At 32.4% G+C, this 24,295-nt stretch overlaps 1 protein-coding gene across 4 annotated transcripts in view; it reads left to right on the top strand.

Moving 5' to 3' along the window:
• USP10 (ubiquitin specific peptidase 10) overlaps positions 1-24,295 on the top strand; it is a 69,466-nt gene that overhangs the window by 37,209 nt on the left and 7,962 nt on the right. For 2 of the 4 annotated variants that reach the window (XM_031950186.1, XM_031950187.1), the window contains 9 exons: positions 320-418; positions 2,885-3,916; positions 16,297-16,388; positions 16,904-17,013; positions 17,379-17,434; positions 17,729-17,832; positions 18,571-18,670; positions 20,131-20,305; positions 22,682-22,847. In XM_031950186.1, the coding sequence (XP_031806046.1) occupies positions 320-418; positions 2,885-3,916; positions 16,297-16,388; positions 16,904-17,013; positions 17,379-17,434; positions 17,729-17,832; positions 18,571-18,670; positions 20,131-20,305; positions 22,682-22,847 (1,934 nt within the window). The remainder of the gene's footprint in view (positions 1-319; positions 419-2,884; positions 3,917-16,296; positions 16,389-16,903; positions 17,014-17,378; positions 17,435-17,728; positions 17,833-18,570; positions 18,671-20,130; positions 20,306-22,681; positions 22,848-24,295) is intronic. The other 2 variants (XM_031950190.1, XM_031950189.1) reach the window with 1 other exon arrangement.

The raw sequence follows: 24,295 nt of genomic DNA, 5'->3' as shown, positions 1-24,295 counted from the left end.
ATCATCTAAATATTGTTAGTGCTTAGTCAGTATTTAATGATGCACCAGCATATTGAAATGGTCACAGAGTTCCATTGATGTCAGACCACATTGTACATTTGTATTTACTACACAATAGTCACTTTTAAAATTGAAAATACACATGCTAAAGGAGCTATTTCTGCCTCTTATGAATAATCCAACTCCTGCTCAAGCTGCATGACAGCGCATACTAATTCTTAATATACATTCACAGCATACACCATAACGCATTGACAGGATACATTATAACCATTCCAAGGAGTATCTTGTCAATGTGTAGTATTCTTCATACCTTCAGGTACATCCATTTCAGTCCATGCAACATTGCATCCTCGAAACATCACGGAATGGGTTGAAACAAAGATGCGTGGAAGCAAAGTGGACTGTCAACTTATAGGTACAATAATCAATAGTTGATTTCATGAAATGGTCTTTCCTCTAGTATTCATTTTTTAAAAAGAAATTAGATACATAAGTGATGAACACTAGTAGTGAACTAAATAATTAGTAGTAGTTATTTAAACTTTGTATAGGCATTATGAATATTATTTTGGGACATTTTGGATGTTAGTGAGTGGTCAGGTGTTTCAGCATTTCTTGTCTTATAAACAAATTACATATCAGTGCAAAATTAGGTATTAAAAATGAAATGGGGGATTTGTAGGCAATTTGTAGATTTAAGTAATAGTTAATGTTTGCTGAGTATAAGTAATTTGTTGTAAGTTTATAAAGCATATTTGTGAAAAATGTATAGAGGATAAAAGGGCCTGTCATTCAATGGTCTATGGGTTTTGGAAGGATTAGACACAACTGAACAACTGACCAACAAAAAAATTACATCAAAGATATAATTTTTTGTTTTGGTATCATAGTCCATTAGGAAATGGCCTTGTCTTTTCATGAAATTGATCCAAATTAAGTCATTGATTTGAGAGCTATGTGTTTATAAAGTGTTTAAAAGTGTGTTTGCATGTGTATATATGCATAAATACATATACACATATCTACATACCCGCACATATATATGTATATATATGTGCAATATAGAGACCATATTCGTGTCAGTTTTCCAGTCTGTAAAAAGAGGTTTGGATTTAGGGTACTTTGGTGTTGCACTTGATTACTGTTTAATATGATAATGTCAGTATTGATAGCAGTTAAAATAAAGAAGACTGAGTCAAGAATCCACTTGCATTACCCATTTTCCCCATCCTATTCCACATTCATGCCAGAGTAGATATCTTAAAACAAGTGTCCTTAACCTTTAGTGGACCTCTTTGGCAGTATGATGAAACTTACGGACCTCTAATTTTCAACAGATAAAATTAAATTGCAAAGGAAACCAACTATACTTAAAAGATACTTTTTTTTTCTCTCATCCAAGTTTATTGACTCCCCCAGAATTGATGATTGATAAACCCCCTTGAAGGTCCATGGACCCCAAGGGAAGAACTGCCTTAGAGGTTAGAAGGAATCTCATAGTGGCTCACACTATCCCTGGGTTAAGGGAGGGAATTGGTTGTATATTTTTAAAAATTATTTGTTGAGTTTGATGGAGGTATAAAATAAAGAATATAACAGTGAATTGTATCAGCTGTTGAGAATTTGTGTATATTTTATTTGCTTAAGTTGGGCACTCAGTATATAATTTCAAATTAATCACCTAGTGCATTTTTAGATCTAAGCTTTCATGTCTCCGATGTAAGTTTATACTAGCAAAAGGTGAATAAAATGTTGACATTTCTAAAGTAGAGAACTTTTACATCCTCTGGATGAGGATGATCATGGTGTTAAGTACATTTAGATAGCAGTAAGCTGAATTATGGTCCTTTGCATCATTATGTTTTTAAAGTTAAGGCATTTGAGTAGTTTAATTTTTGTATGTGGTACTGTGACAATTAATGAAATAGGTTTTATTACTTCAAATTTAGTTTATTTCAAGGAAAGGAAAAGGAGGGGAGGAAATAAGTTTCTTCACTTAGCTGAGTTAAATATAGGAGTTAAAAGGAAAGGCATTTAGCATAAAAGCTCATTGAACAAATCTTATAAATTTTAACAGGTCTAAATTGTACATGTGTATATAAATGATGATCACTTGGCATAAAGACTGAGTGATTCAACTAAAGCTCTTAGAATAATTTTGCTTGATACTTTGCAGAGAGGTCAGTTCCACACTGAAGAATTTAGTGAGATATTAGGGCTTTGAATCCTCTCCAATTCATATTCTATCAAAAATATGCCTTTTAAAATTGATGGCTTTTCATTTTAAAAAGGATTTTGGTCTGAATCTGTGAAAAAATAAAATATTTTCACTTTATAAAAGCTTTTGTAGTCTCTTAAAAATTTAAGAATTTTTTGGTAACAGAGTCTATAAAATTTTTATAGAAAGTGTTGATTGTGGTAAGTATGTGTTTTGTTTTGTTTCTGTTGATGGTGATTTGAATTTCCCCAAGTTATTTATGTAAATATTAAAAAAATATTAATTGCCAATTTACATTTACTACTTTATAGATTAGGGCAATGAAAATATGAATTTATTTAAAGGTACGTATAAAGGGAACCGTCAGGATACCATTTGGATAATGAGTGGAAATTCATTTTGATTTAGGGGTTTTTTTTTAATGCAATTTGTAATGGCCTAGTAGTAATTGAGAATAAAATAAAAGATTGTTTTTCATGATAGCAAAGCACTTTAGAATTGATTTTGTTTAGTTATAAAAATGCATTTCTTGCAGTAATAATGGATTTATAGATTTTTAATAAATTGGGGGGGAAAGCATAATATAAATATTCAAGAAATAGGAAAAAGTGATTTTTCCTTAAAGATTGAACTTAATAGGGCATTATTATCTATTTTAAACAGGGGAAGAGTATCAGCGAATTGAGTTTGGTGTTACTGAAGTTATTGAACAAGATGAATCTTTACTGAATAATACTGACTACAGTATTTCAAGCACACTGAATCCTCAGGCCCCAGAATTTATTCTTGGTTGCACAACTTCCAAAAAGAACCATGATGACATACACAGTGAAACCAACTACAACTCCATCGACTGCCAGTTCACAAGCCCTGTGCTTGCTTTGGATAATGGTTCTAATGCTGAAGCTGAAAATACAGAAAATGATGGCCTTTCTGGGGGCCTTGGACAAAGGGAACGTAAAAAGAAGAAAAAAAGGCCACCTGGATACTACAGTTATTTGAAAGATGGCAATGACCATGTACCTACAGAAGCCCTTGTTAATGGTCATACAAATTCATCAGTACTGAACAATATAAGCACAGAGGAAACAGAATTTATGAGAAATATGCCACCGTCAGCTATACCAAGGACTTGTAATAGCCCTGAAAATTCTGTGGACTTCATCAGTGACACTGTGACTGATGATTCTTTTCCTAGAGCACTAGACAATATCAGGACTGCAGGGCAGCCTGAGGTATGCCATGTTACTAATTGTGAACAGTCTTGCATCCCTTCGGAGGCTGGCAGGGGTAGCCCATTAAGGACAGCTATTGCACAGCCTTGTACTGGTACTACTGAAAATCTTGGAGTTTCTAATGGACAAACACTTGAATCCTCTGTCGAGGGCCCAGCTGCCAATGGGGTAGAATTATACACTGTGGAAAGTGCTGACTCAGATCCAGCTAAGCATGAAAATGCTTCACCTACTGCTGAAGTCCCAACCCCTGTGACAGGATCAGTTTCTGTTAATCAGCCTGCTAAATCTTGGGCTAGCCTTTTTCACAATTCTAAGCCCTCTGCTTCCACACCTGTGGCTTATGTTGAAACTAAATATTCCCCTCCTGCCACATCTGCTCTGGTCCCTGAAAAACAGGTTGAAGTCAAAGAAGGGCTTGTTCCAGTTTCAGAGGATCCTGTAGCCATAAAGATTGCAGGTATAGTTAACAAAGATTACAACTGAGAGTGAAGATGTGAACCATTGTGATTAACCTTTGATTAAGGATTTTAACTTTTTAAAAAATCGAACAACATTTTAAGAATAAGATCGAAGGGCCAAAATTATGTTACTGAAATTCTGAAACATTGCAATTTTAAATCATCTGCCTATTTTATGGGAATTTATTAGGAATACTTACCTATTACATGATAAAAATTAAATAATATATAATAAGTACAAAGAAATAATTACACTTCAATGTTAAGTGTTTAAAGTCTCATTTATCATTAGAGCAAACAAATTATATTTTTAATTTTTGATTGAGTAATCTTGTTCTATTACTCAGCAGTTTGGTGGTATAATGAAGTGGTTTTATTACTTTAGGCTATAAGGGTTATTATATACATTTAAAATAATCTTTCATTAGTTTGCACTATATTATTTTAGTCTATTCCCAGGTGTTTTTTTTTTTTTAATTGTAAGAAAGTTTCATAATGCAAATAGTTGGCTTTTTGAAAAGGAACTCTTTTATAATGCCTATATACAAGAACTTGAAATTTATTTTCTTCAGAATTTCAGAAAACTAGAGATTAGATTTGGACAGGAAAAATGTATGGAAAATTTTTGTCCCAAGGTTACTTTAAAAATGCCACTACACAAAAATTCAGAGCTTAAGTTCCTTGTGTTCACAGTAATGAGCTAACTTGTAGGGCTCTTTTTTGGTTTAAAAATTCAGAATTTACTGTGGTTTAAGGGCATGTATGCACACACACAAAAAAGATAATTCTTTTTAAAAATCCCATTATGTCCAGAATTGAGACTGCCCTTGTCAAACAAATGTGCATTTGATACAGCTTTGTAATATTAAGTGATTGGGAGGGAGGGGGCAGCTAAGTGCTACAGTAGATAGAACAGTGGCTCTGAAGTCAGGAGTACCTGAGTTCAATTGTTGCTTCAGACACTTAACTAGTATGTGACTGAACAAACCACTTAATCCTGATTGTCTCCCTCCTATTTCCTCTCTCCCTTCCCCCTCAATTGAATTATTGTTTATTGATGCAAATTTCTTTTGATCCAGAATTTCAAAAGTTTAGCTTGTTACATCAGTAATAATGAAAGCATCAAAAAAAAAAAATTTTTTTTTTTTTTAAAGGAAATTTTTGTAACAGTTGGTTGAAACAAGTTTTTATAAAAAATCAGTAGGTAGGGTATTTTTTTTTTTTAATTAAAAAAACCTTTTAGGTCATTTCACCTTATATATAAGCTACTTGATTGCTTTCTTTTTGGTATTTTAGAATTATTAAAAACAGATCCTTCATTTTCAATCAATTCTTATTTTAGTGTATTTTATTTAAAAAAAAAAAAAAAAAAAAGCCGCAAATCATCCCTTCTTTTTGGTGTGTATTGATTGCAATTTTATTGATGTGAAGGTGAGCTTTTTTCCCTGCCAAATCAGTAGTGGAATTATACTTCTAACTTAGCATCATATCAGTCATTACATATGAAACAAAAAAAGCTTGCTTTTTTTGCCTTTGTAAAACTTAGGAGGGTAGTGTTTTCAAAATGGCATTTTTAGAATCAAATATTTTAAAAGTCCTTAAAAACCAAGAAAGACTTTCTGATGCCAAAGAAAAAATTATTACCTATAGCAGAATTGTGGGTCCTGGGAAAAAACCTGTTCCCAACCATATTTTATTTTCTTTATTTCTAAAAAATTAGTTTTGTCACTTTTTTACAGATGTTCTTTTCCATAACATGGTGCCTTTTAAGTGAAATAAACTTATTTTTCTGCTTTGCATATTTAGATTGGGAACCATTCCATTTTTAATGTTTTATATTTGGTCTCACATTCTTACGTGACCCTCAAAGTTAAAGGAACTGGGTTTAATTCTGGCTCTGCTACTTTCATTACCTTTCTGATTCTTGGTTGATCATTTCTTTTGCCTCAGTTTCCTTATCTCTAAAATGAATGAGGTTTTATTAGATGACTTCTCAGAGCCTTTCAGTATCTAAATCTGACTATAATTCTATGATTCTTAGTACCTATGTTGGTTATTCATGGTCAAAAATATCATCAGATAGATATACCAGTAAAATTCAGTTGAGATTTTGCATATAATTTCTTTTCCTATCCTTCTCTTAATTGACTTTGTTTCTTAGATTTTGCCTAGGCCAGTATTAGAATTTTTCAATGTTTGGATACACATTAGTAATTAAAGAAGACAATCCTTGAAGCATGATTCATGTATAGGGGATGCTAGCTTGAAATTTAAATTTAAAATTAAATTTAAAATATTCATTTAATTTATGCCAATTCAGAGTTGACTATATTAAGATAATTAAGAAGTAGACTGTATCCTATTTTGGAATGAATCCATTAAGAGTTGATGTGAGAAGAAATACACTGGAAGATCTATGTAGATCTTTGGACCTATAACCCTTAAATTTTTGCCAAAAGAAATTCTAATTAATTTATATGATAAAATTAGATTACTCTTGTGAATTAATTCTATGACATATTTCTTGAGAAGGTACATATTTATATGTATACATACATGATTTGATCTTTCTTTCAGGTATTAAAAGTACCTGGTAGCAATTTGCAGAAATTTACTCTGCTTTTTTCAAAATAACGCAAGTTGTAGAAATCATATAACAGCAAAATTCTAGGGTGTTTTGAAAATACAATTCCTTTTTACATAGATCCCTGGCTTTATCTTAACGTACCAAATTATTAGAAATACTTGTAGTTAAATTGGTGGCAATTTTCAAAATTTTCTCTCAACTTCACTTAAAGTAAGATCTATTTTGGCTGTTAGGTTAATTAATTTTCTCTAGTGACATGAAAAGCATGAGTATGTTTCATTAAAATTTTCCCATTTTGTAATTTAAAATATTATGCAGTTCACTTTTTACTTTGGAGAGGATTTGAAAGGATTTTTAAGTTGTTTTGGGTAAAGATCATGACATCAAAAATTTGTATTAAGATTTTTAAGTCCACTTATTTAAAATAATATATTAAATTCTAGTTATAAAAAAAAGTTGAACTTTGTCATAATGAGATTTGACTTGTATTAAATTATTAAGATGACTACATCACTTGCAGTGTAATTTTATGTTTATTATTGTATATATGTAGTTTGAAATCAATGGGAAACTATTTTTATGGGCAATCCTTTTTGTAGATTTTTCCACAAGCCACTATACCCAATTCCTTCTCCCTATAGTCCAGTAAGCATCCTTCTGATATTATTTGGTGTTTATTCAGGAAGGAGTAGCTTAATTTAAAAATTTTCCAGAGGCTAAAAAAAAAAAGGCAAAATAAAAAGGTACTGTTTGGAAAAGAAATTGTGCAAAGTATCTTGAAGCCAACTGTAATCAGTTTTTCATAGTTTTTTCCTTACCAAATATTGCTTCCACCTTGTGTTCATTCTTCCCAAGTCTTTCCTTAATGCTACCAACTATGTCTACTTATTGATGATTCCTTTATAGCAGTTTGCATTGAAGTAGTATTGAAAAAGAAGGTTTTTAGAAACCAAAACATCAAGTTTCCTCCTTTATCTCAAGGAAGGTGTGAGCCAATAAGAAGAGAAGTGGGGAAAGGGAGAGAAGGATAGCCCTTCAGAGGGTAATCTCTTGTACTTTCTCTGTGGAAATGGGAAGCAGCTGAATAGGGATTTAATGTAGAGAAGCCAGATAAATTTAATAGCTTATCCCCAGTCAATTATTTTGAATCCCTAATATGTCAATATAAAGTAAATCATATATTTAAAAGTGCATATTATTTAGATTATTATTTACATTTGCATAAATAATGAAGAGTTTGCTGTGCTTTTGATATATTTACTAGAGTGTGACCTTTTTATTATGTTTCTCAAAATTGTTTTTCTCTCTAAAGTTTTGCTTTAGTTGTGGCCATATAGGCGAACTTTTGGGGGGGATGGGGAGATCACATTGTCTCATAGCCATTCGTTTTTTTTTTTTTTTTTTTTATTATAGCTTTTTATTTAGAAGATATATGCATGGGTAATTTTTCAGAATTGACAAGTGCAAAACCTTTTGTTCCATTTTTTCCCCTCTTTTCCCCCACCCTTCTCCAGGTGGCAGGTTGACCAATACATGTTAAATATGTTAAAAGTATAAGTTAAATACCATATATGTATACATGTCTGTACAGTTATTTTGCTGTACAAAAAGAATCGGACTTTGAAATTGTATACATACCTGTGAAGAAAATCAAAAATGCAGGCAGACAAAAATAGAGGGATTGGGAATTCTATGTAGTGGTTCATAGTCATCTCCCAGAGTTCTTTCACTGGGTGTAGCTGGTTCATTTCATTACTGCTCTATTGGAACTGATTTATAGCTGTTCATTATAAAATGTCTTAACCTTTTAACGGGTATTCTTTTGTAATTTGCATTCTTTACTTTAAAGAAAACTCGTTGAGGCTTATTTTTTTTTAAAGTTTGTCATTGTGTAGCTTACAGGAAACAAATATAATTTAGTAAATGTTTAAATAAAATAGAACAAAGTTGATAGGAATTGTGCAGTTCTAGCCCTGCCTCTCTCCTTATTTAACGAGTCATGTGACTAGGACATGACTCCTAGACAAGCCACTTCTCTGGGCTACAAATTCTATTTTGTAAATGAGTTGAACTAGAGGGTCTCTCAAGTTTTCTTTTGGTGTTTAAAAAAATTAACAATTCTACTTGTTGAGTGAAGAAATATAACTGATTTAGTTTTGTTACTCTTTATCATTTATAATGTGAGGTGGAGTACTGACACTACATCATTAACTAAAGCCCATTTGGCTGTCTTGGAGACCAGAATAAAGCTCACAGTGCTAGAATGTCAGTTAGGAGGGACTTTATAGTCTGTTCAGTCTGGTTCAGTCTAGAGACCGTTTACCTACAAGTAAGAAACTGAAGTCCTAGAGAAGTAAATTCATAAAGCAATACCTTTTCACTAAATGGTCCCTTTGATCCTCTATATTTATTTGTATTATTGGAGATGGAAATACCATCTCCTGCTTACACTTTAGCTATTCTTGTCCTTGAATAGTCTCTAGTCTGTCCATCTAGGACAGATGCAGCCTTTTCAACTTTGTAAAACCTAACAAATACAGTAAAGTAAAACAAAAGTTTTACTAAAAAAGTAAAACACAAGATATTGGTGTAAATTTCAAAAGCCTATATTTCCTTAGAAGTAAACAATTTCCTTGTTTAAAAATGAATAAGATAGTTAAGATTCATTTTAAGTCTTAATTTTGAATAGGTCATTTACAGTGAAGTATATATGACGTTGCCAGAATACTTCAGTGGTTTTTAGAAAAATCACTTGTAGTTTTGAGATTATGGTAGTTCAAGACATTACCAAAATCATACTGTATTCTTTTGCTGAAATTTACCAAAAAGATAATTATGGTATATATCTCTATTCTGTAGGAACTAAAGTTCAACTCCTACTCTTAAGACATAAAGTATTTCTATAGCCAATGGGTAGTAGTAAATGTTGGTCACTTTGCTGTCCTTCACCAGATCAGGTGACCAAGATAGCGTGTTCTACCAAATGGGTCTTATTGAGGAAAAGAAAGAGACTTGGAGCGTATTCTGGACAGTTAGGAAGATCACAGAAAAGCAGGTCAAGAACATCTGAATATCGGTTACGTGTCAATTAATGAGTCTTATGAATCAATGAAAATTCTGCACCTGAAGTTTTCATGGATTTTAAATGGTAATATGACCTTTAAATCCTAATTTTGATGGGGAAATCCAATTTTAATGCATAAAATATGCATAATAGCAAAATGTTACTCTTTATATAAGAAAATCTACAATGCTTGAGAAGTAATACTGATTTTATTACAACTAATTGATATATGTAGAAATTTAATGTATGTCAGCTATGTATGGTATACATTAAAAATAAGCCATCGAGTGACTGCATTTTTTTATGCTCCAACAGATTTCATAAAGTTAAACTCTTTCATCTACTGATTATAGTGTGAGTCAGCACTTAAGTTCCTGATTATTAAGTTTTCATTTTCTTTGCTTTCATACTACGAAATAATTCTTTTAATTATAGCTTATTTTGAAATCTTTTGCAGCTAGGTAGTATTGCACACAAAAAGGATAGATAGATGTGGGACTTCATCTACATAGAGTTGCTGATTGTAGTGTGGGTTGCCAGTAAGGATTGGAAATGTGTACTAATAGAAGAATACTACCTCTCAAATGAAACAGAATAGAAACCCAATAGTCAACTTTGAATTGTATTAGTCAGTTAGATATAGATTATGTGGCATAGCTTAAAATTTATAGCTGGCTTAGGGGGATACAAAGGAATATTTTGTTATTTCAAATGCATTCCTCAGGTAACTCAGATCGACAACTCACAGAAGTTAACATATTCTAGTTTTTGAAGGGAATTGAGGTTGGGAAGGAATATATTACTTTTTAGAAATATGATTGCATCATCTTTGAAGAAGAACATACGTCAGAGCTTGACTTGATTTTGACAAGCTTGGGTTCTGAAACCTTGTTTAGGTCAGTTCATCTCTCTGAGCTATAATTTCCTCATTTTACAGATGGGAATAGTAATACTTGAATTACCTGCTTTCCAAGGTTGTTAAAAAAGCATTTTGTAAATAGTTAAGTACTATGCAAATGTGAACTCTATCAGATCATCAAGCCAGAAATCTCACAATCATATAGTAAGCTATATCACAGTTTATTGTCTCATTCCCATTTTCTTCCCCCATCATTAAGAGTGCTATTAACCAAGTAGTCACTTGTCAGGTAATAATGAAGGGAACTTTCTCCTTGAGAGCTGCTCTTTTCAAATTTATAAGGTTTCTAAGCTTTTTCTAACATTTGGCCTATGATTCTTTTTAAAATTTTTCTTCTCTTCTTCCTCCTATTAACTTGTCTTTTCATAATCACTGATGTTATCCTATGTCTTCAGTATCTACATCCCTCTTTCTGAGTTTCTTCTAGTACCTAGAACCATGTCTTAAACATGATAGATATTTAATAAATTGTCTCTTATTCTTGTCTGATTTTCCTTTTGAGTCTAATGCTGTGTTTCTCAGTCCCCATCTCTGTCTTCTCTCATATTTTTCCTACCCGATTGTTGGATTAAATGGACTGACTGACTGACTTCCTAGCCATTGCCACTCTACCTTCTGCTTCTGATTGTATATTCAGAATCTTTGTCTTTCACTGAACTGTAAGCTTTATTTAAGCAGAAGAAGCAATAATACTGTGAACTTTAAGCAAATTTTCCTTAGTTTTCCTATTGTAATTCTAGTGATTGGCTGTTTTAATAGAGCATTTAATCCTTTTGTGCAGTAATATTCTTTGACCACAAGATGGAAGAAGACATTCATTTGTGAACCAGTGTAAAATATTAATCCATAGTAGGTTTATTTTGTGGCCTTTGTAATTATTTTGCCAAGAAAATGTCTAATAAATGGGCATCTTAAGTATAATTTGACCATAGTATCTTCTAAATGGTCTTAGCTTTTTAAAATGTTAGATTAGTAACTTTTTGTTGAAATGGAAATTATGTGGATTCATAAGGTTATAAAAATTAAAATATTTAATTTTAAAGAATTAAAGTTGATATTTTTCCTCAGATATTTCATAAGTAGATATCTTAACCTATAAACTTGGAAATTGATGATAAGAGCTCTTGTAGAGAATTATTCTAGGTTTACTTCTGTCATACTTGAACAATTTGTGATATTATTTGCCTTTGCCATATAAAAATAATGGTACAAGTGTGATGATTGGGTGGATCTGTTATGATTTTATCATTGCAGATACCCCTTCTACCAATTCCCTCCCACTCTCTGACTCTTTGTCCATATTTATCCAGTATAGTGGAGGCTTTCCTTTATGTCTCTTGAGATTATGTAGTTACCAGCAGAGCAACTGATTTATTTCTTAATATATAATTAGTCTATCCTTTTTTCATATCATACATTTCTTTGATTACATTGTAAATGAAAATCTTTCAACTGTGTTCTCTTATGTTTAAATTCACCTTAAAGAAATTGTTGCCCTTCCTTTCACATAAATGAATGTTTATTGTTTGATTTACTTACTTTGAAGAAAGAAAGAAAAATTTAAAGGTTCATATAATTTGAAATAGAAACATTCCATTGAAAGATAAGTGAGGTATAAAGAGCTTTTGAATATGAGTGGTTGTATCTTACTTTAAGACAAAGTTCAATAAGAAATGTAGGAAAACAAATGCTATCAATAAGTCAGTTGTCAGTTGAGAATTTTTAATCTCCTTAAGGGTAGATATATCCTATATATTTGTATTTCAGAGACTATAGGACAATGAAGGAAACTTTGGCAGAATATTTAAAAATTAAATTAATGTTTTAAAGTTAATCAGGGACAATCTCTTTTATGTTTTGGTTAACTTAATTTCTGTTAACTTGTAAAGGTTACAAAATCCTCCCCAACATTTCTGAGACATAAGTAGTAGTATTCTGATTTTTAAAGTGAAGAAATTTGGGGAGGGGAAGTGATTTGAGTGCTCTGGGTTGCACAGTCACTGAATTGCAGGAATCAGTTGAGATCCTTAGTCGCCAAAGCCCAAGCACTTTCCTCTTCATCATGGTAGGTTCTATAAATAGTGGACAGCCCTTATTTGAATATTATAACTTAAAAAATAGGAAGATGGTTGTAACAGTGATCATATTTCTGTAACTCTTTATATTTTATAAACTACCTTCTTGACAAAGATCTTACAATGTAAGTGTTAATCTTACAATGTAAGTGTTACTCTGATTTTAAAAATAAAGAATTTGAGGTTTTAAAAGAGTTTCAGTGACTTACCCAGGGTCAGGTAATAGTTGTTATACCTGGGACTTTAGCTCAGATCTGCCATCTCTACATTCAGTTCTCTTTACACTGATCCATGTGGTAATTACATGAAATCATTTTTCTCTTTTAGAATATTCTGGAAAATATGGAAAATTTTGAAGAATGTATTAGTCATCTGCAAAAAATCTATAATAAATAAACCCAGTATTTTTAAATCTGTCTTGGAAAGAATATTGGATTTGGAGTGCTAGTTCAGCTATCTGAGATTGAATCCTTCTCTATCAATACCTGTGTGACCTAAAATGTGTCTCTTGATTTTTAGATTTCATCTAGATGACTTTTTAAATTATTTTTTATTATCACAAATCTATGATTTGGTGATCTTTTCATGTCAGATTATAAATTGACACCATCTTGAAATAGATATGTATTTGCAGTTAATAAAAGAAACCACAAGGGGATGCCAAAGACTTGATTTTAATGTTGTAGAACCATTGAATTTACATTCCTGATAATCATAACCTAAATAGAATGCCTCCCAAATTGACATTTTACTGCATTTAAATATTTTGTGAAGAATTGGTGAACTTGCAGGTAATTTTTTAATATCTTATTTTAACTAGAAATTGTCTTTTTGCGTTTGGAATTTTCCATATGTACATTGCAATTTTATATTTCTGGAGACTTATTTGAAGTAACTAATATTGTTATCTGTGTATAGGACACTAATGATAAAATTTCAGTTTTATTGTCATACATCACCTCATATTTACTCTTGTGATGGAAATATAACAATCTCTTCATATGCAGAAAAATTGCATAAAAGAAAATGTTTATGGAATAATTTTTTAATGCTTCCTGTTTTTTGAAGGTTGGGTTCAAACTTGAAGAAACATCAGAAGGGGCTTGAGTGATAGAACCAAGGCTCTTGAGGAGATAGAGGAAAGGAAGGCACCTCTTCTTGTCTGAAACTGGAAAGAATAAGAGTTGTTTTACAACTCTAGAGGAAGAGGAAGTTGAGAGTATCAGATATTCTCAACCTCACGTAAGGGCAGTATAGAAGATAATTTCTGGATTGGTTGCTGTGAAAAATTGTGTTCTTAAGAGGTCAATAAAACAATAACCACATAAATCATTTATTTTAAAAAGTAAAATGTCATTAACAGGCACCAAGAAGACAGTTTTGTCACTTTCAAGTATAGTATTTATTCTAGAGTCCAATGAGAATTTAAAGGAATTGAATTAGGGCGAAGATAATTTTCTTTGCAATTGGACTTAGCCAATTGGAGAGAGGAGTAAGGTATAAAATTTTTCTTTATTGAGTGTGTTTCATTGCTAAATTGCCTTTTCTGAGAATGGGATATGTAATTGTAGAAGAACATTTTGACCATGCTTCTAAAACACCTTTAGTTAATAGAAGTTTTAGATAAATTCAGTTCCATTTACAAAATGTCAGTGTTGTTAGATTCTGGGAAAGATAGAAGTAAAAACCTGTCTTCCTTCATGGGACTCTGTCTAGGGATTGGACTTAAGGTAAAATCTATGGTGTGAAAGTGATTATACCAAAGGGCACATCTATAATGAGAGGGAAACCACTGCTTTCTGAGGCCATCCATTCGTTTTTGGTAGTTCTCATAGTTAGAAGTTGCTTCTCATCTCTGCAACTTGTACCATTGTTTCTAGTCTGCCCTGTGAGGCCAGGTGCGGCATATGTATGTGACAGTCCTTCAGGTACTTGCAGACAGCTGTCATATTCCTTTTCAGTCTTTCCTTCTACAAGTTAAACATCCCTAATTCCTAAAACTAACCCTCATGTGAGATTATCCTTTTGTCATCCTGGGTACCCATCTCTGGACATTTTCTAACTTTATCGCTTTCTTTCCTAAAATGTGGTAACAAACAAGAACTGTACATAATATTACAGATGTGGTCTGTCTAGGCCTGAGTACAGTAAGAAATATCACGTCCCTAATTCTGGACATAATGCTCCTCTTACATGCTTCCTATGATTGCATGAGCTTTTTTGTTTGCCATGTCACACTGTTGAGTCACTGAATTTTCAGACCACTAACACTTTCAGATCTTTTGTAGACAAATGTTATCCAACCATGCCTATCCTGACATATATTTGGAGTTTGTTTTTATAGCTGTGGTAAGACTATGGCTATTAGATGTATTAATCAATTCAGTTCAAAATTTATTAGGAATATACAAATTGCTGTCTGAAGTCTAAAGAAGGAAAGAAAATTTCCAGGGAATGAGGACTCGGAGTGCAATGGAATTGACCCTAAAAGCTCCCAGTTATGACCCAACAAGTGAAAAGTGCTTCATCTATGTTTAGGTGAAAGTGGCAAATGTTACAAGCATCATCTACCCATTTACTCCATTTCTTGGATACTGTCTTATGTGACATTACTTTGTTAGATTCATAGACTTAGCAACCAGAGGGAAATTTGTATAAACATTTTCATTATAGGAAGTGTTCCTTTATGTTTCCAGCAAAATATGAAAATCTATGTTAAATATGGTATAAATGGAAAGGTTATTAGGCTAGAATCAGAAAACCCAAACTCATGTCTTCCACTTATTAGCTGTCATATAGAAAAATTTTTCAAGCATACTAATATTTGCTATGCCTACTTTATAGCATTGAGAAGTGAGAAAATATATGTGGGGAAAAAAGCAGCATATTAGTAATGGGAATTCTAAAACTTGCCATAATTGGAATTTTAAATTTGCATATTTGTTTATACTTGGGATAGGGGGAATCAAGGAGATCTTTAATTAATCGATATTTCCTAAGCTACTAATTTTCAAGGGAATTACTTAATAAAAAACTGTAAAATTATATTTGTTTTTCTACTTTGCAAAGTAGTTTTTATACTGGCCTTATATTTGCATCCTGAGTTCAAAACACCACTACTCTATCCACTTTTTTGAGACTTAGGTTAAAGCTTGTGGGGGAGGAACTAATAAGAGACCAAGAGAAGACAGTGCTCCCAACATCAATGTTACTGTGACATAGACCAGAGGTGTCAAACATGCGGTCTCAAGTGGGGGTGAAACTTTTACAATGTAACTGAGACATTGTTAACAAAATAAATAAAAATATAATAGAACACAGATAACTTTAATATTTGGCTTTCTAAGTCAGTATGCTGTCCATAGGGCTCCTTATGTGTAGTTTAGTGATCCTTATTTCTATTTGAGTTTGAAACCATTGATGTTAGCAGATAACTAAGCATTTAAAAAAAAAAAAGATACCTTTCATTAGGAAAATAAAGTTGAATCAGCATAGGATAAAGTTACAAAGATTACGAAGGTGGTTAATCGCATCCTACTTTAGGTTAACTCCAATTTTATTTCTACCAAAAAGACTGTCATTTAAAAAACTTATAGAGAAAAATAATTGCAACTTAACTAATATTTTCCTTTTCGTGTATATATTTATTAAAGGTAGGAATTTGGAAAATGGAATGAAAGAATTGCTTTCCATGATATTTGTTTATTAAATGTGTGTTATCTTTAAATCTACAGAATTACTAGAAAATGTAACGCTAATACATAAACCAGTATCTTTGCAACCCCGGGGGCTGATCAATAAAGGAAACTGGTGCTACATCAATGCTGTATCCTTTTCAAAAATTGACTTACTTTTTTTTTTTCCAAGTCATCTTTCTATTCAGTTTAATACAGGTGCTCTTAACTTGAGGTTTGTGAACTTATTTTTTAAAAAATATTTTAACTATTTTCATGTAATTTGATTTCTTTTAGCATATAAATATTAATAAATCAAGACTTATGGGTTGAACCAAAATTTTCAGGTTTTCCCCAGAGAGCCAACAAAGTTGATAACCATTTATCATTAGGTTAGGTATACCATATTGAAATAGAATTAAAACTTGTTTTTTGATCAGCTGGGATTTTTATTAAAAACATTTTGTATATACAAATTTGTTTTCATAATAAATTCTACGTGGACTTGAATCTGAAAGGGAAAGGAGAACATAATTGGTTAATTCTTGTGTGCTTAAACATGATTTTCTTGTTTTACTGAAGTTTTAAGTGATTGCATATTTGAATTTGTCTTATGGAAACACCATTTCTTGCATTTCTTGTATCCTTCCTTAATGTTCTTATCTAGACTCTGCAGGCATTGGTTGCTTGCCCCCCAATGTATCATTTAATGAAGTTCATTCCATTGTATTCCAAAGTGCAGCGACCATGCACATCAACACCCATGATTGACAGTTTGTAAGTACCATACTTAGGAGTGTTCATTGCTGTGGGGCCTGTCTTTTAACTCATGACTAAATAATTTAACAGGGTTATGTGCTTTTTGAAAATGAATATGTCTTTTGAGTATTGTTATGACTGTTGTACGAGTTTATGGATTAATTTTCACTAATGTGGTCAAAGATTAAGTCTTTAAAACCATTATGGAAAAAAAATAACATTCACAAATAGCTATCAAGAAGATGGTTGTGAAAAATTGGTAGTTGAAGACCCTGTTTCTCTTGGTTTTGGTCTAATATATTGTAAATATCATTTAATATGCTATTCTGTGATCCCAAAATAATCCATTGCTATTTTTCATATCCTCTTCATTTTACTTCCAGTGTTCGATTAATGAATGAGTTCACCAATATGCCAATACCTCCGAAAGCCAAACAAGGTAAGTTGAATAGTTAAATGGTGCTCTTACTACTATACAAAGTGAACAATAGAGATGGATACAGATTAAATTAGCTTAGTTTATACTTCTTTTTAAGCACAATATTCTCAATTTATTGAAACTATTTCATTATAGATTTGATGAGCTGGATATGTATCAATTAGCCAGTAACTATTAAGTACCTGTTATATGTCTTATTTAGAATACGCACACCAAATTCTTTTGTTATATCTGCTTTCTCCCATTTCTGAATATGCTTTTATTTTTATATCTTGTGTCTTATTTCTCTTTTAGCTCTTGGTGACAAGATTGTAAGGGATATCCGCCCTGGAGCTGCCTTTGAACCCACTTATATATATAGACTACTGACAGTTATCAAGTCAAGCCTCTCTGAAAAGGTTGGAGATTTTTTATAATAAGTAATATTATAACTTAATATTATAGCATATAATAAGTTGTGGCAACTAGATGCCTCCACGGTTAGCATTTAGTTATACAGACCTGAGTTCAAATCTGGCATGTGGCTTAGTGGCTGTGACTGTGCGCAAGTCAGATATATGATCATTTTATAGTTGAGAGGCTTAAAGGTTGTATGCCCACAGTCCTATAGCTAGTATCAAAGGTAGGATTTGAGCCCAGGTCCAATACTTTTTTCATTAAGCCACATTGCTTTATAGATATTTTGATCTCAATTGGAGCTCATTATCACTATTTACCATAAGCCTTTTTGTGCCCCTTCTATTCCTTCTATATTCTTATATAGAATATAGTCAGTAGAAAGGGTGATGGAATTGGAATCCAACTATGTTCAAATTTCAGCTCTTATTGTTTACTTTTGTATGACCTCAGGCCACATTTAACTTTTTTCTTCTGTTAAAAAAAGATGAAGTTGGACTAGGTAACTTCTGAGGGCCCTTACAGCTTTAACTTTATCATTGGAATCCCTGGTGTAAGGTCTGCATATTTCCCTCATACTCTGTTAAGATGAGAAATAAGTTCCCAAAGGGATAATTAAAGATAGAAAGCATTTCCCCAAAAGAGACATCAAAAATGAGGGGTGGGCAAGGCAGATGAATAGTTTTGCTGCATTACTTACAAATATTGTAAGAATGGTAAATCTTGCTTTTCCTTTTTAGGGTCGACAAGAAGATGCTGAAGAATATCTAGGATTTATTCTAAATGGACTTCACGAGGAAATGTTGAACTTAAAGAAACTTCTTTTACCAAATAATGAAAGTAGGCTATCTCAGTTGCTTTACTTGCCACAAAATTGTGTTGAAAAAGTCCCTAAGAACATAAATCTTTAGTGGCTATTTTTCCTATTATTCCTTTCCATTAAAAAAAAAAAAAAAAAAAAAGATTTCTCCTTCCCCCCCAGGTGATTGGGGTTAAATGCCCTGCCCAGGGTCATGCTACTAGTAAATGTTAAATGTCTGAGGCCAGATTTGAACTCTGGTCCTCATGAATTCGACTCTGGTGCTCTACTATACCAACTAAATGTCCCAACAGTAGTTTTTAAATGTCTGGCGATACTAACTATGTGTGTATTTGTAGAAAATGTTTCTTATACGATATTCAAAATTTAATTAAAATGCTTTCTTTTTTCCTTTTCATGTTTTAAATTAAAGCCTTTTATTTTCAAAACATAAATATGGATAATTTTTCAACATTGATCTTTGCAAAATCTTGTTTTCCAAATTTCCCTCTCTTCCCTCCACCCTCTTCCCTAGATGGCAAGTAATCCAACATATGTTAAATGTTTAAAAAAAAAAAAAGTCGTGTGTGTGTGTATATATGTATATATATATATATATATATATATATATATATATATATATATATATATATATAATTATTGTTTTGCACAAGAAAAATCAGATCAAAAAGGAAAAAAAATGAGAAAGAAAACAAAATGCAAGCAAGCACAGCAAAAAGAGTGAAAATGTTATGTGTGGTCCACATTCAGTTCCCACAGTCCTTTCTCTGGGTGTAGATGGCCCTCTTCATCACAAGATCATTGGAACTGGCTTGAATCATGTTACTGTTGGAAAGAGCCCCATCTATTGATCTTCCTATATAACCTTCTTGTTGTGTACAGTGATCTCCTGGTTCTACTCATCCACTTGGCATCAGTTCATGCAAGTCTTTCCAGGCATTTCTGTGAAATCTTCCTGCTGATCATTTCTTATAGAAAAATAATATTCCATAACTTATTGAGCCATTCTCCAACTAATGGGCATCCACTAAGTTTCCAGTAGGAATGTCATTTCTCAAAAAGAAATAATATATTTAAGAAGCATAAAGATGCTGTCTTCATTAGTGAAAGACTTGGAAGTTCTTGCTATTTTTAAGGTGTTAATGTTAAGTAATATTCCACATCAGTAAAATCTGGACACCATTTTGCATTGATATTTTCCAAAGCTTTTGTAAGAGTAATTGTACTTTTAAATTGAATTTTAAGTTAAATTTTGAGGTTTCCCCATCACAGTATAAATTCCCAATGATTTTTTTTTCTTATTGTAGCACATATCTGAATTTAGAATGTGTATACTTTTAAGTAGACTCAATAAGAACCATCAGCTATATTTTTTTCATTTTGATTACCTAAATAGGTTTGTATGTTGACTAAAGTTTTTAAAATATATTTTTGCTAATATTTTTTATAAATAAAAATGTAAGCTATATTTCCCTTTCAGAATTTTCAGTTTCCAATGGACCTGAAACACACTCTGTACCTGAAGATGAACAGGAACAAGGAGAAGGTAGTGAAGATGAATGGGAACAAGTTGGCCCCCGGAACAAAACATCAGTCACTCGGCAAGCTGACTTTATTCAGACTCCAATTACTGGCATCTTTGGGGGACACATAAGGTGCGTCGCCTTTTAAAAAGATTTACCATTTATATATAGCTGTTTTGGTACTTCACCACCTTAATTTTATTTGGCTCCAGAATATTCTTATTACTCTTCAGAATTGAAAATTTGAAAGGGACCTCAATGGCCTGGCTTTCTGCAGCACCCTCCTTCACTTCAGCATACCTCTAATTCTGGGAAGATATTTTGGTACAGTGACAGACATTTGCCTCTGGAGCTTTCATCCATTCTTCCCGTTTCTCCCCCCAGGCAAAACTGAACAAGCCTAGTTCCTATTTCAAAATGTCATGTTTTAACTCAAGGCCTTTCACTCTCCTCATTGTTCCCTCTCTTCTGAATATTGTCCATCTTTCAATGTCCTCTGTAAATTGTGGCATGTAGGACAGAACACCAAGTTCTAGATGTGACCTGATCAGAAAGAGTGGGACAGCCATGCCATCTTAGCATCTCTGCCCCTTTAGGATTTTGAACTAGAGTTTAGCTGAACACTCTCTTGTATAGTTTATAACCACTCATATAACCTATTCAAAATGTAACCTATTCAAAAAGTAGTAGATTTGTAATGAGAAGACCTTTGTTCAAAGCCTCGCTTTGCTACTTACTAGTTGTGGGACCATAGCAAGACACTTTCTTTTCTGAACCTCAGTTTCTTTATCTAGAATTTAAGTTTGAATCAGATTATCTTCACAGCCTTTTCTAGCTCAGAATTCTGTGATCCAATCTAGGAACCAAAACAAAAATCAGTAATGCCAGTGTGCTTTGGTAGAAAATGCAAAATCAAAGCTGTTGCTATGTAGTCAGATCTAAGAGAGCACCTGTTGTTTATTTTGCACACAGTGGAACTGAGCTAGAGTATTCTATGACATCTTAATTTCAAATGAATAAAACTTTTAAATATAAAAACAAAGCAAAGAAAATAATTAACCTAATTTTTTATCACGTTTGTTTTATGAAGGGAGAGATCTGTGCTTAAAATCCTACTCTATTTAGTCACCCAGCAAATCACAGAAACAGCATTATATGTTGAACTACTAAACTGTTTTCTTTTCCGAGGCAAGATGAGAGAGCAAGAAATCAAAGTTAACTGTTGGCACATCTATCATTTTTCTTTTCTGTCATATTAGCCAATCTCATGGGTAGAGTGGGGTACCTTAGAGTTGTTTTATTTGCATTTCTTTAATCAGTAATGATTTAAAGCATTTTTCTTATAACTATTGATAGCTTTGATTTCGTCTTCTGATTATTGCCTGTTCTTTGACTATTTTTCAAATGGAAAATGACATTATTTTTATAAATTTAGCTTAGTTCTCAATATATTTGAGAAATGAAGCCTTTATCAGAAAAACTTGCTATAAAATTTACCCTCACTTTCCTTACTTTCTTTATAAGTTTGTCTGCATTGGCTTCTCTCCTCCCTTCCCCCCTCCCCCCAAAAAATGTTTAAACTTATTATAATCAAAATAATCCATTTTACTTCCCATGAACTTCTGTGCCTCTTTGGTCTTCCCTTATCTGTACATAAGAAATATTTCTGTGCTTTTCTAAAATTTACTTATAATATTACCCCTTTTGCCTAAATCCTGTATCTATTTTGACCTTATCTTGGTATACAATGTGAGATGTTGGTCTTGGTCTAGCTCTGCCAAATTACTCTCTAATTTTCCCAGCAGTTTTTGTCAAAAAGTGAGTTATCCCAAAAGATTGGATCTTTTGTCTATCAAACATTGGGTCATTTATTACTGTGTATTGTGTGCCTAATCTGTTCCATTAATCAGCCATTCTATTTCTTAGCCAGTACCAGATTATTTTAATGATTACCACTCTGAAATCCAATGCTGTTACGCTACCTTCCTTCACTTTTTTTTTTAATTGAGTCCCTTGATAGTCTTGACTCTACTTCCAGATGGATTTTTTTTTTAAGCTCTATGAAGTAATTCTTTGGTAGTGTGATATAATGCTGAATAAGTAGTTTAATCTTACATTGGCTCAACCTACTTACAAGCAAGTAACATTTGTCTTTATTTGTATGAAGAGTGTTTTGTAATTGTGTTCGTATGATTCCTGGGTATGTCTTGACAGGTAGACTTCTAAATGTTTTATACTGTCTGCAGGAAATTCACTTTCAGAACATTTTGACAAAGGAGAATTTAACTGGAAAGAGTTGCAAACTGGTGATGAAAGTGTTGTAGGGGAATCATATGAGTTGTATAATATTTAACTTGGAGGAAATGATTTGCTCCATTTCAGATTATCTTTGTTATCTGGACTTTGAAATGCATTAAATTTTATCTTTCTTTTATCCTAATGATTAGCTTCAGGAGGTAGTGGCAGAAGTTAAGAGTTGTCTTAATCTTTGTTTTTCTATTCTTTTAGATCTGTGGTTTATCAGCAGAGTTCAAAGGAATCTGCTACTTTGCAACCATTTTTTACCTTGCAATTGGATATCCAGTCTGAGAAGATACACACAGTCCAGGATGCATTGGAAAGTCTGGTGGCAAGAGAGTCTGTCCAAGGATATACCACAAAAACCAAGCAAGAGGTATTTCCTCAGAGACAACTGACTGAGGGAGAGAACCCTGGGTTAGCCGGGGGAAGATGGCAGAGCAAGAATTTGAACCAAAGTCCCCAGATACAACTCTAGATTCATTGTTTTCTTCACTACACTAGATAGTTCAAAGCAGCTCTATTGATATTAAAATTTATTTAGTTTATTTATTTATTTTTTTGGTATTGGAATTTAAAAATTAGGTCTTTTGAAGAGAGAATGTGGAAAAATTATTCTGTCCAAGCCATATGTTTAATTTTACTTTTCTTCCCTAAAATTAGCAATAATTTGTCAGTTATGTAATTATTACATTACTAATTTAGCCTAAACTAAGACAATTGAACCCAATAGATTTTGGTTTCCTTGGATTTACTATAATGCCATTTAATAGTTTCCTTAATGTGAATTGAAAGTGCATTCAGTTTTAGACTCAGCATACAATGGTCCCATGATATTATTGTGTGACATTGGCTAAATTCACTCTCTAAATTTCAGTCAATCAGCAAGTATTTACTAAGCTTCTGCCACCTGCTAAGCACTATGGCAGGCCCTAGAGGTACAAATACAAAAGATGAGTTAATTCCTACTCAAGAAGTTTACGTTCTGTTAGAGATAAAAATATATAATTATTACAGATTTAAGATAAACAGAACAAATATAGGATGGTTCCTGAGGGTTAGAGTTAGGAGGGATCAATAAAAACTTCAGGTAGGAAGAAATATTGCTTGAGTTGTATCTTGAAGGAATAAAAGAATTATGGGTAAGGAAGGAGGCCCTTCCTGGCTTTGACAATGGCCAGGGTAGAGGCTGAAGATGGAACAGAGAATATCAGAATGTGTGGCCTAACCAGACAGCTCAAGGAGTAGCCTAATGTATGATAAAACTAGAAAGACAGATAGGGGCAAGAGTGTAAGAGGCATTTATAGCCAAACAGAAGCGTTTATACTTTATCCTAGAGGCATTAGGGAGAATTTTCTCTTTTGTAAAAGGACAAGATTGAGCTAGATGATCCTTAAGATTCCTTTCCATTTTGATTTTTTAAAAAGTTCTTTGAACCTCTTGATTTATTCTAGTTGATTTTTATAAAGATTGATGTTTCCATGATTAGGACTCTCTAATTTGGAATAATTGGTTGGCTGAACTTTTTAATTAAGCTTCTGAGGATGACATAAAATTTAAAGTTGTAACCACAACTTAAGGAGAGAAAACTACTTCAAGATATGAAGAATGGGAAGCAAGGAAAAAAGACTTATAATTTAATCTGTACTGCTGAACAAAAAGAAGATGGTGCTGCTTTTTACAGTGGTTTCTAGATGATATGGCCTATACAATTAATTGATGCAATAACTGCTTTAAATGGCTATTGAATATCTGGAAGATAAAATTTTAAAATTCTTAGCTTGACATTTGAGATTCTTACACTGATTCCAAGCCATCTTTCT

The sequence above is a fragment of the Sarcophilus harrisii genome, chromosome 2, assembly GCF_902635505.1.
Source record: "Sarcophilus harrisii chromosome 2, mSarHar1.11, whole genome shotgun sequence".
NCBI lineage: Eukaryota > Metazoa > Chordata > Mammalia > Dasyuromorphia > Dasyuridae > Sarcophilus > Sarcophilus harrisii.
The sequence above is the reverse complement of the archived record's forward strand: the minus strand, read 5'-3'. Positions and strand labels throughout refer to the sequence as shown.